The sequence below is a fragment of the Perca fluviatilis genome, chromosome 22 (assembly GCF_010015445.1).
Source record: "Perca fluviatilis chromosome 22, GENO_Pfluv_1.0, whole genome shotgun sequence".
NCBI classification, from domain to species: Eukaryota; Metazoa; Chordata; class Actinopteri; order Perciformes; family Percidae; genus Perca; species Perca fluviatilis.
Genome location: NC_053133.1, coordinates 13,030,533 through 13,044,764, shown reverse-complemented (window position 1 = coordinate 13,044,764; position 14,232 = coordinate 13,030,533). Strand labels below are relative to the sequence as shown.

The 14,232-nt window shown below is 40.2% G+C and overlaps 1 protein-coding gene across 2 annotated transcripts in view; it reads right to left on the bottom strand.

Moving 5' to 3' along the window:
- The window catches only part of cntnap2a (contactin associated protein 2a), a 404,761-nt gene that overhangs the window by 44,102 nt on the left and 346,427 nt on the right, over positions 1–14,232 (bottom strand). For both annotated transcript variants that reach the window (XM_039790455.1, XM_039790456.1), the window contains exon 18: positions 3,378–3,548. In XM_039790455.1, coding sequence (XP_039646389.1) covers positions 3,378–3,548 — 171 coding nt within the window. The remainder of the gene's footprint in view (positions 1–3,377; positions 3,549–14,232) is intronic.

Sequence of the window (14,232 nt, the reverse complement as noted above, 5' to 3'; positions counted from 1 at the left end):
TGCACCAGCGAGAGGGCAGAGATTATGTGTGTGTTTATGTGTTTGTGTGTGTGTGCATGCAAGTTTCTTTGCGAGTGTGTGGCTTACCGTGTGCTGTGGGCAAAATGCAAGATGATAGCAAGGGAGAGGGGAGTGAAAATCGAGGTGGGGGCATTTTGAGAGCCTCGACACACACACACACACACACACACACACACACACACACACACACACACACACACACACACACACACACACACATACACAGACAGACAGACAGACTCCCCCTGGCCTGCTGGGCAGCCATGACAGACGAGATACTTGCTGGATCTTTGTGTGTATGTTTGGAAGACAAATACCAAGTTTTGTTTCTGCAGTAGTAAGTGTTTCGTATGCATTGGTGGTGTGTATATGAACTGTTGGAAAGAATTCGGAAAGAAAATGAAAAGGGCCACAAACCAGCTGACATATTGTGACCCAGTGTAATGGCATTAAAAAGCACCTTGGCTCAAAAATCATCTGATTACTTTGTGTTTATTCACTAGTTGGCATTTTGACATAAAATGGTGGGCCAGGCGCTCCAGCAGGAAATGTTAAGGGAGCGCTTTTTTTTACACCCAATGTTAAAATAAAATAAATTCAATCCCTTTGAATCCCAATGAAATGCAATTAGTCATCTATCGACAGCCATGCTGTGCCATGAACCCCCTTCACAATGCAACTCTGCAATTAAATTGAAGCCTGAGATTTTAACATTCTTGATCATTGCGGCTTCAGCAAGGCTGCTGGGATGTTAATTTGAGGCGCCGGAGCAAGATCACAGAAACTTACTGTGTGACATGTCAATCATAAGTCTCAGAAAAGACTTAGAGAATGTGAAATGGGCTGGTGCAAAGCTGTCCCATTTATTTTGGGATTTAAAACACTTTAAAACAGTTAAGACATACATTATGTTTAAAGAAAAACTGTATTTTTTCATTTAAACTGTATAATCAACTCAATATTGCCTCATTGAAAATGTATTGAAATATGAAAATGGAATATAGCATTTAACAAAAACTACTGCAAATACAAGTCGACCTTTACAAGTGTTTTGATGTCTTTAGACTGCAAATACTTTGTACTTTCTTTCTTACATTGACTACAACCAATAAAGTGGAATAATAAACATCGCAATCAAGTAATACAAATTAAAAGTAAGATTTAGAGACCCATTACAAAGGTGTGGGTATCATTTCAACAAGATTCTTTTGGTATGTGTCTACTTGTATACAACAGTTCTGTTGCATCTCGAGAATATCACATCTGAAAGTGTCTTCGCACGATAAGGCCCCCATGACTGAACACCCTCTCAACTGGTGCAATGGTTGCTTTTGTGTCTATAAGAAAAGCTGTGATGTCTTAGGGCTGGGCTCTTGCTTCTCTTCTCATCTGCTGCTATCAGAACGCGGGAATCTTTCCATCTCTGCTGCTACAAGATCTGAAAGCAGATAATATTATAGATTATATATGAATGGATAGAAAACAGATTATAATATATATGATACACATATGGTTATATTCAAGACAAAGTTACTAATACTACTATAACTTTATTGAACAGCCTCCTGTAAAATGTGCCCACATGGAGTTAGTTTCATTTCATTTCTATGGATTGGCATATATATTTATTTTTCTCAGAAACATCCAGACTTGGACTCCACAGCTATCCATAAGTGAATAACTCATTTAAAAATAATTTTGTGTCAGAAGTTGTGCAGAAAAACGTGGAGTAGGGTGTACAAAGTATTTTTATTGCAGCATTACTCTTTAATAAGTGATGATAACATATTAAACTCACCCAGTAGTTCCTCTCTAATCATCTGCAGATGACATCATCTGATGCAAGAACATCATGGTCAAGTCAGAGGAGGCAAAAGGAAGGGTCCAGCAGAACAGACAGCATGTAGACTGTGTCTCCAACATCAGGCTCCAAAACGTCTACAAGCCTGTCAGGTGGCCAAATATTCTCGGTGATAGACACAGCTCTTTATGTCATTGGGCCTCGAGAAGACTGTTGCGTCTGTAATTTTCCAAATGAGTGATGGCTTCCACAAGCCGTAAAGCTGAACTCCATCTGACTGATGTTGCTGAGGGGTTACTGCGGTTGGTAACATATTCTGCTCCAAAAGCTCCTTTCAACCCACAGGTGGAGTGAAGCGGACAGCAAAATGTTTTCACCCTAGCCATTGGGCTGTTCAGTGTGTTTATTTCTTTCAGCCCATTACAAACAGCTGTAATGGATGTGCAAAACACTGCAGGCAATGTTTTCATCAGTTATTCTCAATGGATTCCACGTCAGCTTGCCTCTTCTCATAGGCTGTGGTCTTCCAGGTCTTCTTCCTCACTTTCAGCTGAGCCCACAGAGGGAACACAGACCGTGAAGGCCCTCTTCATATTTGAAGCATTATCACAGATGATGTAAGCTTTATTAAATAGTTATCACAGTGTGTTCAAACGTGTCGCTTTTCTCTCTCTCCGCTGTGAGATCCTGTGAATCTGTCAGGGCTTAGAGGAACAGACTGTAGTTTTGACCTCTGGTATTTTGGCATGAGAAGCTTGTGAAAGATAAGGTTTGCTAAAATAAGCAGGCCACACCTGTTATTCTAATGTGCCAAATAAAAATCTAAACACATCTTATGTTGCTCATCTCATTTTCAGGTTGTAGCTACAGAACGTCAAGTAAGAAAACTGTAGTGATTCTGTCCTCTGAGTAAACAAAAAACAGATATCAATTCAATATTTGAGCTATTTACTGTATTTTTTTATTGTAAAAACATAAACTGAACATGTTTTCTGGGTGGGAAGACTGTGTGCACACATAAGTGTACCTGTGTGTGTGTGTGTGTGTGTGTGTGTGTGTGTGTGTGTGCATGCGTGCGCGTGTGTAAGAGAGAGAGCAAGAGCGCAAGAGCTTGTGTTTTTTCAACCCTGAAAATGGGTGATTTGGTTAAGCAGAGGTTTATAATGGACATAATTATTGCACACACCAATTACGTTAAATAAATGATTGCTCTCTTTTGCAATCACACAAAGTAGTGTGCCATAATCAGGAAGGCAATTGACTGCTGCTTATGAGTGTATGTGCATCAGTGTGTGTGTGTGTGTGTGTGTGTGTGTGTGTGTGTGTGTGTGTGTGTGTGTGTGTGTGTGTGTGTGTGTGTGTGTGTGCGCATGTGTTTATGCAATCCTGTGTGTGTGTGTGTGTGTTTGTGTGTGTGGTGACAGATTGCACCCAGCGCTGGATAAAACCTCACACTGGGTTAGATAAAGAGTCAGACTAAGAGAGAGAATAAGAGGGACAAACAGAGAGAGAAATGACTCTCATGCACACAGACAATCACTCAGATGCAACTTACATTTGAGCTCCAAGCGGATGAAGTCGGTGTTGCCCAGGTTTTCCAGAAAGACGCCGTAGGGTGCGCTGGTCTTGAAATAGAAGGAGATGTCGGCGCTGGTCTCACCCTGGAAAGTGGCAAAGTGCAGGTAGGATGACGGGGTGGTGAACGATGCAGCGTTCCAGTAGTTATCTGTGGAAAAATAGATAGAATCACAACTCTGGACCAGCCCATCCGGCATGCACCTACTGTACTGTACCCTCCATCAGCACTGTGGCACACACAGCCCACACAAAACCCATTCCAAACTGGTAAGCTGCAGAATAAATTCATTGTAAAAATGGTTATATTTCAAATGGTTATGCATCCATTTTCATTTCATTCCAAAGAGCTGCCAATCTATTTGGGATAAAACAATGTTATCTCACGTCCAGTGTCTAATGTGGATCATTTAATATCTCCTCAGCAGAAATGATTTCATCACCTAAAACTTTATTTCTTTGCGGAGGTTTCAAAATGGCCTGTAATTTCCTGCAACTTCAATACTACTCAATATAAGGTTGATAATATCATAAGAGAGAGAGAGAGACCATTTATTTTCTTCTAAATGGAGGATCTGAGAAGGGGACAATGGTACATTGATACGGTCCAGGGGGATTTTTGATAACAACTTTTCTAATGACTTTTATGAAGTGAAACCAGCGGCTGCTAATGAAGACAAAGTAGCAGCATGCTAAACAGCTGCTGATGAATTATCAGACTGTGGTTGATGAAGTGACTTCTCTGCTGTCCCCTCTCCTCTCTCCTTGCCATGTCTCTGTCTCGCTCCTATCACTCAAGGAAGATGAAGAGTAGTGAGGAAAAGAAGGGGAGGAGGAGGAGCAGAGGAGAAGTGAGTGTGAAGAGGACAGCTGAGAAGAGAAGACAGAAGGCCAGGCACGGGTGAGAGGATAGAATATTGAAGAGGTGATGGAAAAGAGGAGAAAAAAGTCATGCAGAGGGTAGATGACAGGAGAGGAGGAGGAGGAGGAACAGCTGGCATATGAAGGGCAGGAGGAAGAGGGGAAAAGTGACGGCTAATGTGGTATAAGCTGTGTGAGATCTTGTCGATGCCTCAGAGGATTGGCCTCAGACCCTCCAGAATAACCTTGGATGCACGGTGAACCTGAGCAGTTCAGCAGAGGGGAGAAATATGTGTGTGTTACAACTGCAACTAATGATTAATGTAACTGGCATCTATAAGATGATATCACTAATTCTCAGAGCCCAAGATGACAACATCAACAATCTCAAACCCAAAGATATAAAAAAAAATTCTGGATAAATGACAAATAAATGTCAGTTAATTGTCTAATATTTTCAACCACCCATTTGCTTCCTTTCAAGTGTGAGTTTGTACCGATTTATGTTTGCGTATGCGTTCAAATACATACAAATTGTATGTTTTTTTTCGTGTGTAAGTGCATGCCTGTAAGTGTACAGTGGGTATGCACCCGTGTCCATGTATCTCTGTGTGTTTGTGTGTGCTTCTCCTGGCTCTGTGCGATAAGCGCTCCCCAATGACAGGGTTGAGCTTCTCCCCTCTCCTCCTTGCCTCACATCCTGTCACCAGGGGCAAGGGCAGATAGCGGCCAAGCACAACACACAAACACATGTGGACACACACACACACACACACACACACACACACACACACACACACACACACACACACACACACACACACACACAGGCCCATGCGACCACCTACTGATGCTGTCTTTGTGATTAGTGTGTTTGCAGTTTGGAATACTGTTGATTTCTCTACGGGAGGCGCAGCCAATTATTGAACGGGGTTAATTGAGGACTAAACAGGAGGAAGTCTGCAGAGGCCAGAGAAACAAATAATAATGTCTACAATGTTGTTCCGTCATAGCAAGAAGGGCCACATATTTGGTAAAAGTCAGATGCACAATTACTAACTGATTACAAAGGAAGTGCAGGGATTCAAAGGTGTAATAATAATGTTATTTCACAAGAAATAACCAAAAAGTTACAGGAGTAGAGCTTAAAAGCATATTGATGTGCACACATGCAAATCATTTTCTTTTGTGCATACTGCATAAACTAAATCAGCCCTCACAGTACAAATATGACATCATGAATACACTAACAACATAAAAAAGTCATGTGCTGTGATATCTATTTGTATGCACAGAATGAGACCTTAAGAGCTGGGAGTGAGAGAGTAAAAAGAAGGTTGACAAAGACACAGAAGCAAGAAGGACACGAGGATATAGAAATACAGCCTGGATGAGAGTCATGCTTCAGAAGGAGGGAGAAAGAACAAGAGGAAAAAAGGGAAGTGGGAGGAGGTTAGAGAGAAAAATCTGTACATGGATCTATGGTGTGAGAAGGAAAGGAGACAAAACATCAGGGGGTTGACAGCAACTGAGTGTTGGAGAGAAAACGCTGTTAGAGGAATAAACATGGAAGCCAAATCATAAACCTCTGATTGCCCCTGTGCCAGATCCACAGATGTAACTGGTTGGCTAAGCTCTGTGGCACATTTATCACTCCCATATTGTTGTTGTTTATCAAACAAATGTTTCAAAAACTGATCCAGCACATAAATGTCTGGCTAAGACACCACGAATATTACACTGGTAACACATTTAAAGGCAAGGCAAATTAAGTTTATGCCAAAGATTTATTGACCAAAGTTCTATAAAATGAGTTTGATATGAACTGAGCTGCTTGCAAAACCAAACAGCCTTGGGAGACAGAGAGCTCATTCATGTGTTACTATAACCGCCATTGTTCAATCAAGCCATTCTCCGTGTTGTATTCATATGTAGAAGAATTACACTATATAAAAACAAAAAGCTAAAAAGCCTTTTAGGAGTCATGTCAACAGGCGGTTTTCAAATGAAAGTGGTTTTCTTCAGAAGCCATTTTTCTCTGTCTAATTGGTTCTCAAGGTGACGCCAATGCAGAAATTCACATCCTGTTGTCACTTCCTCTCTTCGATGCCCTTATTCTCAATGTGTGGTGCACTACTGTAGATAATTTGGCTAACCCATGAGTATCTCTGTTACGGATGGCTGGAGAATTGCGGACCCAAAACGCAGAGGCGGAAACTGAGGATAGTTTTGATGATTTAATTAACTAAAAAACATGCACAAAAAAACAAAAGAGTCCAGGAAACAAGCAGGCAAAAACGCAAATCCAAAAATAAAGTCCAAGTAAAACAGACACTCTAACACGAACCGGGAAGACAAACAAAACTGGAACACAAACTGGAGAAAAGACACACTGGGATACAAAGCTGGCTACAAGACACACAAAATAATCTGACACTGGACAAGGGGAACACCAAGACTAAATACAGAGGGTAATGAGATCACACAAGACAGGTGACACAAGGGCTGGGAAACAGGTGAAACACATTAGGCTGGGCAGAGCAATCAAAAAAGGCGGGAAAACACAAGACAGGAAGTAAAATACCAGGGACTTATAATAACTGTAGTAATCCACTGATTTCTTAGCTAGCGCCATTGTCAAGTCAAAACCTTCAGTCTGTCCAGTACTTAGGTTTATGACCAAATACCTTCAAACTAACGACATCCCCATGATTCTCACCTGCACTTGTGTTTAAAGCTAATTACCTAATATTAGCATGCTAAAATGCAAAACTAAGATAGTGACCACGGGGAACATTAAACATGCAAAACATTACCAACCAGACAACACAAGTTTAACACCCATGAAGGGAGCACATCTGTAGCTACCCCAATCTCTTTACCAATTATCATCATTTTTTGCACTAAATAAGTCTTTTCAAGCATGTTTTGGACATCTCTTGGACCCATCAACATACCAACACCCATCATTTGATTGAAATGTAAAACACTGAAAACAGCTGCTGACCTCTGGATTAGGCCACAGGGACTGAAAAAGAAAAAAAAAATAACTCAAGCCCACTGAACTGTAGAGGCTGACATGATGTGAGCTACAAGGTGAAGTTTGGGTCTGGAAGCCAACTAGATGATTCATCCGTCCATGCTTGACCAGATGGGTTATGTGCCAGTAACAGCAGATGGTATGCATGACTGACTGCACTGTCTCAGGTCATTAATTAGGACATTTTCAGGCACCCACACAAACATGCACACATGTCATATACATTATAAATCCATGTACACTGTTGGCTGTAGGTATAATAGACAACACTTTCTACCACAATTGAGCTTATTAATAATAATATAAATAACCTTGTCTTCACACAAACTGCATGTACACAGTGTGACGTGCATTCAGTGGTGGTCCTACATTGAATTAGACCCCGGGCGAGACCCCCTTTGAGCGCCCCCCCTCCCTCCCCAAAAAACAAAACGAAAACACAATTGCAGAATTTTGCAGAATTACTATATATATATATATAGTACAGGCCAAAAGTTTGGACACACCTTCTCATTCAAGGTGTTATTTTCATGACTATTTACATTGTAGATTCTCACTGAAGGCATCAAAACTATGAATGAACACATATGGAATTATGTAATTAACAAAAAAGTGTGAAATAACTGAAAACATTTCTTATATTTTAGATTCTTCAAAGTAGCCACCCTTTGCTTTTTTTGATAACTCTGCAAACCCTTGGTGTTCTCTCAATGAGCTTCATGAGGTAGTCACCTGAAATGGTTTTCACTTCACAGGTGTGCCTTGTCAGGGTTAATTAGAGGACTTTTTACCCTTATTAATAAAAAAGCAAAGGGTGGCTACTTTGAAGAATCTAAAATATAAGACATGTTTTCAGTTATTTCACACTTTTTTGTTAAGTACATAATTCCATATGTGTTAATTCATAGTTTTGATGCCTTCAGTGAGAATCTACAATGTAAATAGTCATGAAAATAAAAAGGAAACGCATTTAATGAGGTGTGTCCAAACTTTTGGCCTGTACTGTATATATATTTATTTTAAGTTCTGATAACTCATGCTGTCATATTTTGTGCAGAATTGTGTTCATTGTCTTTTGAAAAAGTGTGTTTCCTGTTGTAATTGCAATAGTTCAAATGTTCTAATGGATTTGTGAAATTGAGAAATATAATTTTCTCTTTCACTTATGTCGTTATAATAATATATATATAAATGTGCCAAAAATACAATCAGATATATAAAAAATGTAACAAGAGCAGAGAGCAACAATAATATAAAATGTTAAGAATAATATGAAAATAAAATATAGAATAAATATTCTAAATAGCACAAATCCTTCATCACACAAATGTGAAAACGCACTGAAGAGAATCACTATTGCACTAAGAACAGAAAACACAAACAAACTAAAACTTGACCTTTCTGGCCTTCCTTGATGCAAAATCATCAATGATGTTATTGGATGAAATCTGCTCCCCTATTGAATGATTGATACTGACGGAAATGCCAGTGAGCCGTTCCTGGGACATGGTTGACAATGGCTGATGGTATGACTTGATCAACTTTAGTTTTGAAAAGCTCCTCTGCAGTGACTGGCAGAGTAAGGGCAGTTGGGATAGCTCTCCGATAGATCCTTCAACTCAGGATAGGATTGGAGATGAACATTTTAACTGACACATAACCGCGATAAGCTGCGTGGGTGCTCAGTATTAGTGGAGCACCAACGGTATCGGCGCCTATGCGCAGCAACCCGTTCGACCCAGAGGTGAACTGTCCCCCGCTCCCCCCTCCCCTCCCCCACAGCTTCTCTGTGCAGTGTGCACGGTACCTTCTCAGCAAGCAGGGGCGCCAATTTTCCAATTCCCCACATTGTGAAATGATAGATAATACAGTAGAAAACTGCTTCGAGGGTATTTTTTAAGTGCTCGTGCAGGGCGCAAAATTACGAATCCAACTATGGCCACGCCAAGACCCGCCCTACGAAGCAGCTCGATTGGTTGGGGTTAGGCATTTGACCTCGAGTGGTTAAGGTTGGGATAGCCGATTGGTCAGGGGATAGGACCTGTACAAATGGGGTTATGTTACCTCGTGTAAGCATGGACGCCTGGACGCCTGGCCAATAAATGCTATTGAAGGTCGGGTCTTTGCGTGGCCATAGTGGGATTGGTAATATCGCGCCCCGGGCGGCTGCCCGCATCGCCCGTGCCAAAAACCGCTACTGCGTGCATTATGACTATACTGTAGATCGTGACATTTAGGATCCCAGGCTTGCTAGAGCGCAAATTACTACTTAGTTTTTTCAGAGCAATCACATGCTATGCCATCTCATTTAACTTTTCCACTTGCTACTTATTCTGCTACCTACTTCAGATGCAAAAGTTGTTGAGGGCTTTATCATCAAAGGACTAAGAATAGTGTCATCCCTCAGGGCATGGCTCAGATATCATTGTTCAAAACATAACACTTGAACAGTATATATAGTTCTGAGGTGTGTTCATCTGTGGCACAAGACGCATATACATCTGCCATGCTCATTTCTACATTTCCATTGAGACCAGTATGCCATCTGATCTGTGTGTAATTGGTCTAGGTTCTGTATGTTTACAGAATATATAGCATTTGAAACTTCAGGTTATACGTTTGTCTTTGTCATTTAAGATCTGCAAAGCCTTTATCAGTCTCACTTTGTGATTAAGTTGCTGGTCATACATTTTTAGCACTAAACCTTGAGAGATCTAATCGTCAACATATGCATGGAGAGACTACAAGAAATAAAACACAAAGAAAAATAACTATCATCTATTATTTACTTTCTTTAAATGATTTCTTGTGTATAAATAATCATTAAAAAAAGGAATATGTGTAAACTGTCTTTTTCATAAATGTAAGGCTATGCTAAAATTTCTCCCGCTATTACTGAACTAATCATATCATATCATATTATAATTCACTTTATTGTGCACCATGTAATACATTTATTTTTCACTCTAATGAAGTCTCTACTGATTGAAATAGTTAAATTACAAAGTACTTGTGTTACAAATGGTATTAAAATCCGACTTTAACCCACATTTTTACATACAGAATGTCTGTTTACACCTAAAAATGTCACAATTTTAAATACAAAAGTAATGTAATGCCCAATGTAATGCACACCAGACCCTCAATGTCTTAAAAAGCATGCTAGAATCACATCAATTACTAATGATACATACAGTGATACATGTGCACAAACCAATTAATTAGTTTTGAACTATCATAGATGACCCTTGTAAGTTTTCATTTGTGGTCAGTCATGAGGCCAAGCATGTCTCATAGCAGGTGCATTACATAGAACACATACGGCTTTGCTTCATTTGCTGTCATTTATTTTCACTCCCATCTATTAAAATGTCCAAACCCTTTTAACATCAATAAATTGGACTAATTCCTCTCTGTCTGCATGTGACTGTATAGGCTGCCATTAAACTAGCCATGGAAATGGGCTTCATTAATGCTGGAGCATGAACACACACGCCCGAGCACGCAGGCACGCACATGCGCGCGCACGCACGCACGCACACACTCACGCACACACACACACACACACACACACACACAGGCGTGCACATGCGCATACACAGACACATAAGTACCTCCTTACTAAAACTTTCCCTGACTGCCCAATACATTAGTCATTTGCCTATGAAAACCCATTATATGGCAGCAAATCATCATTGCTCTTACTGAGACAGAGCTCCATGCACTGTATGAGAAGCATCAATCATACACGGAGTACCTATTCACGTGTGAAATTTTTAATATATGTTTAATATGCCTTAATGGGCCAATATATAATGTATGCTCCATGTTTCGGTGTCTTGGCCAGCACTATTGCAAACATTCCTCAAAGTCATCTTCATTTTAAATTAAGTTTGTTAATTTGGTCACTCAATATAAAGAGGATAACTCTCTCTTTGTCTCTGAAACACACTCAAACACACACAGTAGATAATAGAGTAATACAAAGAGAATATGACTCCTTCCAAGTGACAGAAGGATCCATCTTTAGTAATTGTGTCTGCCATACTGCTACATAAAAGAGCCACCCACACAAACAGATGTGATGTCATGGGTCATTAAATCATGGTTTGTTTGTATGTTGACAGCTCTGTGATGAAGGGACATTAGTGAGAGTGGCACCAGATTGTTGATGAAGGGACCATAATGAGTGTGACACTGGCGAGGAGTGAGGGCAGGTGTTCTGTCATGTTCTGCACCCTCGACAGAACCAGGTCACTCCCTGTCTCCCGGATGAATGGATGGACGGACTGATAGAGAGTGAAAGAATCTCTGTGTGAGAGTAAACCATATCCATGGTATTCTTAGTTACAGTATATTCCTTTGTAGTTTTAAACTGTTAAACATGCAGAATGCACATATCTACACTCACATACCACTGAGATCGCATAGCTCTATTCTATTATTCCCTTTAGTATGAAAAATGACCAGTCAATAGAAAATATATGAAGCATTATTATCGTAATGATCATGCTGCCCTGCACTAAAGATTAAATCCATGTTTGCGTTTCCTCTCCAAAGGATATTACTTTCCACGAAACCTCTCTGGTACTTGGTTACATCACACAGCAGATTCCAACATTACTTCCTCTCCATGTTGTCTTAATTTATTTCATCCTATGAGATAAAAAATAAAAAAAAATAATGAGAAAGGATGAGGAAGGCTGAGGAAATCTCAAAAGACAAAACCACTTGATTGAGGAATTCATACATATCCGAATGCTCTCAGCGGGTAATAAATACAGGAAATCAGAATCAGATTGAGGCTGCTTTCACAGCTGTAGTTTGGTTCACTTGTTCCAGGCTAAAGAAAAACACGATACATTGCCTTTTTACTGTAGCTGTAGTCTGTTTTGTGTTCAGGTCACAATCAGGAGGGATGAGAGAAAAGACTCCTGAAGACACCTGATGCATATTAAGCAAACAAATCAGCTTCTTAGAATCCTAGCGGCCCCCAGGGAGCCTCCTAACAGATTGTACTTGGGCCGCGAAAAGGCTTAAGTGCAACACATGCCGGCCATGTCGCATTGCCTCATTTGACGTGCGTCAATTGATGCCAATAGCATATACCAGACACACCAAACAGAATAAGCAGTCAAAGAATTTGCTGATCCGGGGGTGCAAATGTAATAAAATTGCTGCGTCAGCCCACTCATCTTCAAGTTGGCTTGCTGACACTCCTGGTGTGCATGCTCACATAGAAAACAATAGTTTTGGGTGTTTTGGTGTGCATCACAAGATGGTATGTGTTTTTCCAGCCCTGCAGCTACTGAATATCTTCTTGTAATAGGAGCTATTCCTTATGGTTGTGTGGCAATACATCACTAGGATAAGGTTTCCATTATCCATTTGAATTTTATGACTTTGTGTGAAAGCCCACTCAGATTCAGAATGAGAAATGTTTAATTTCGCCAAGTATACTGTAGCATGCATCAGGAATGTGATGCAAGCAACGTAATGCATAATTCACGACGACCTGACACAAACACTGCAAGACTGACAGATCACGGCTAGGTTCAGGACAAAGGGAAACAGCACAGGCTCATGAGTTCGGAGGAAAGAGAGGTGATCAATATGATAGAGCGGCCGACTCTGTGTGTGTCTTCCAGTTGACCCAGAGTCCCACAGAGAGCAGTGTGCCAGCACTGATTAGACAGAATAGACAGGAAGAGAAACAGCAAAGATTAAACTGCCTTGCAGGGTGTGTTTGTGTGTGTGTTTCTGCAGTATCTGATATCTGATGTTTACCTGAGACATAACCAAAACTACAAGGACTAGATAGAAGAGAATAAAAGGATGAGAGGAGCGTTTAGATGGAATGTCTCTGGATAGAGTTCTGATACGTTATCTGGCCACACACACACACACACACACACACACACACACACACACACACACACACAAACACACACACACACACACACACACACACACAAATGCATGTGCCTAAAGACACAAAAACACACGTATGCAGGAGTGCACAAAAACCCACACACATACTGTAGTCATTTTTCACAGCAGAAAGCCAAGACAAGATAAAGCAACTGTTTCTTTGAATGACTGGCACAATGTGATAATGAGCAATGTGTTATTTTCACACTCAAGTGCAACCCCAGAATAGCAATGTGCCCAATCGTACTCAGGTATGTATGAAAAGTTTTCTCTTGTTCTCACTCACGATAGTTTTTAATTAAGAGCATATTCAAACCATCAGCAAGAAATTCTAATCATCATTACTTTCCAAAAGTTTGGATAACAATGTCTGAATGTATTGTACAGTACATACTAACAATGTTTCATTTCCACTGGGATTAGGCATGAAGAAAGAGGCAAACTATTCTTCAACATGAGGACAGTGAAGATAATCAAAGTACTCTTTCCCTTTGAATTCTATTGGTTGTTTAAGTTACTGCTTTGTTAATTTGTTAAGGTAGAAAAAAGTCGCCTATACTGCATGACTTAACCACTGTGACACTTTTTTTGTTAGCTTTTTGGTAATTAACTTCTCAAAAAGTGTAACTATTGCCATCACCTCACTGACGGGATGTGTGTAAGCTGACTGACATCTATGATATAATATTATGAATGCTGCAACCAGTGGGGCACTCTTAACAGCAGGATGGAAGTTTATTTTGAGGAAAGTATTTGAAAACTTCCACAGAATGAGCCAGAAAACATCTTGGATGTCCCTGACTGACTGTACATTGAAATACAATGTCAAGTTGTCATGACAAAGACATCCTCTGGTAATGTCAACCTTTAACATGTATACTGTAGATAATATAAAAGCTTTCTATCATTAGCTCCCTTTGCAGCTACAGTGAATTGCACACCATGCTTCTGTCACTTGGAATAGCCTATTCAGGTCATAATTCAAGTATTCAGGTATATCAAG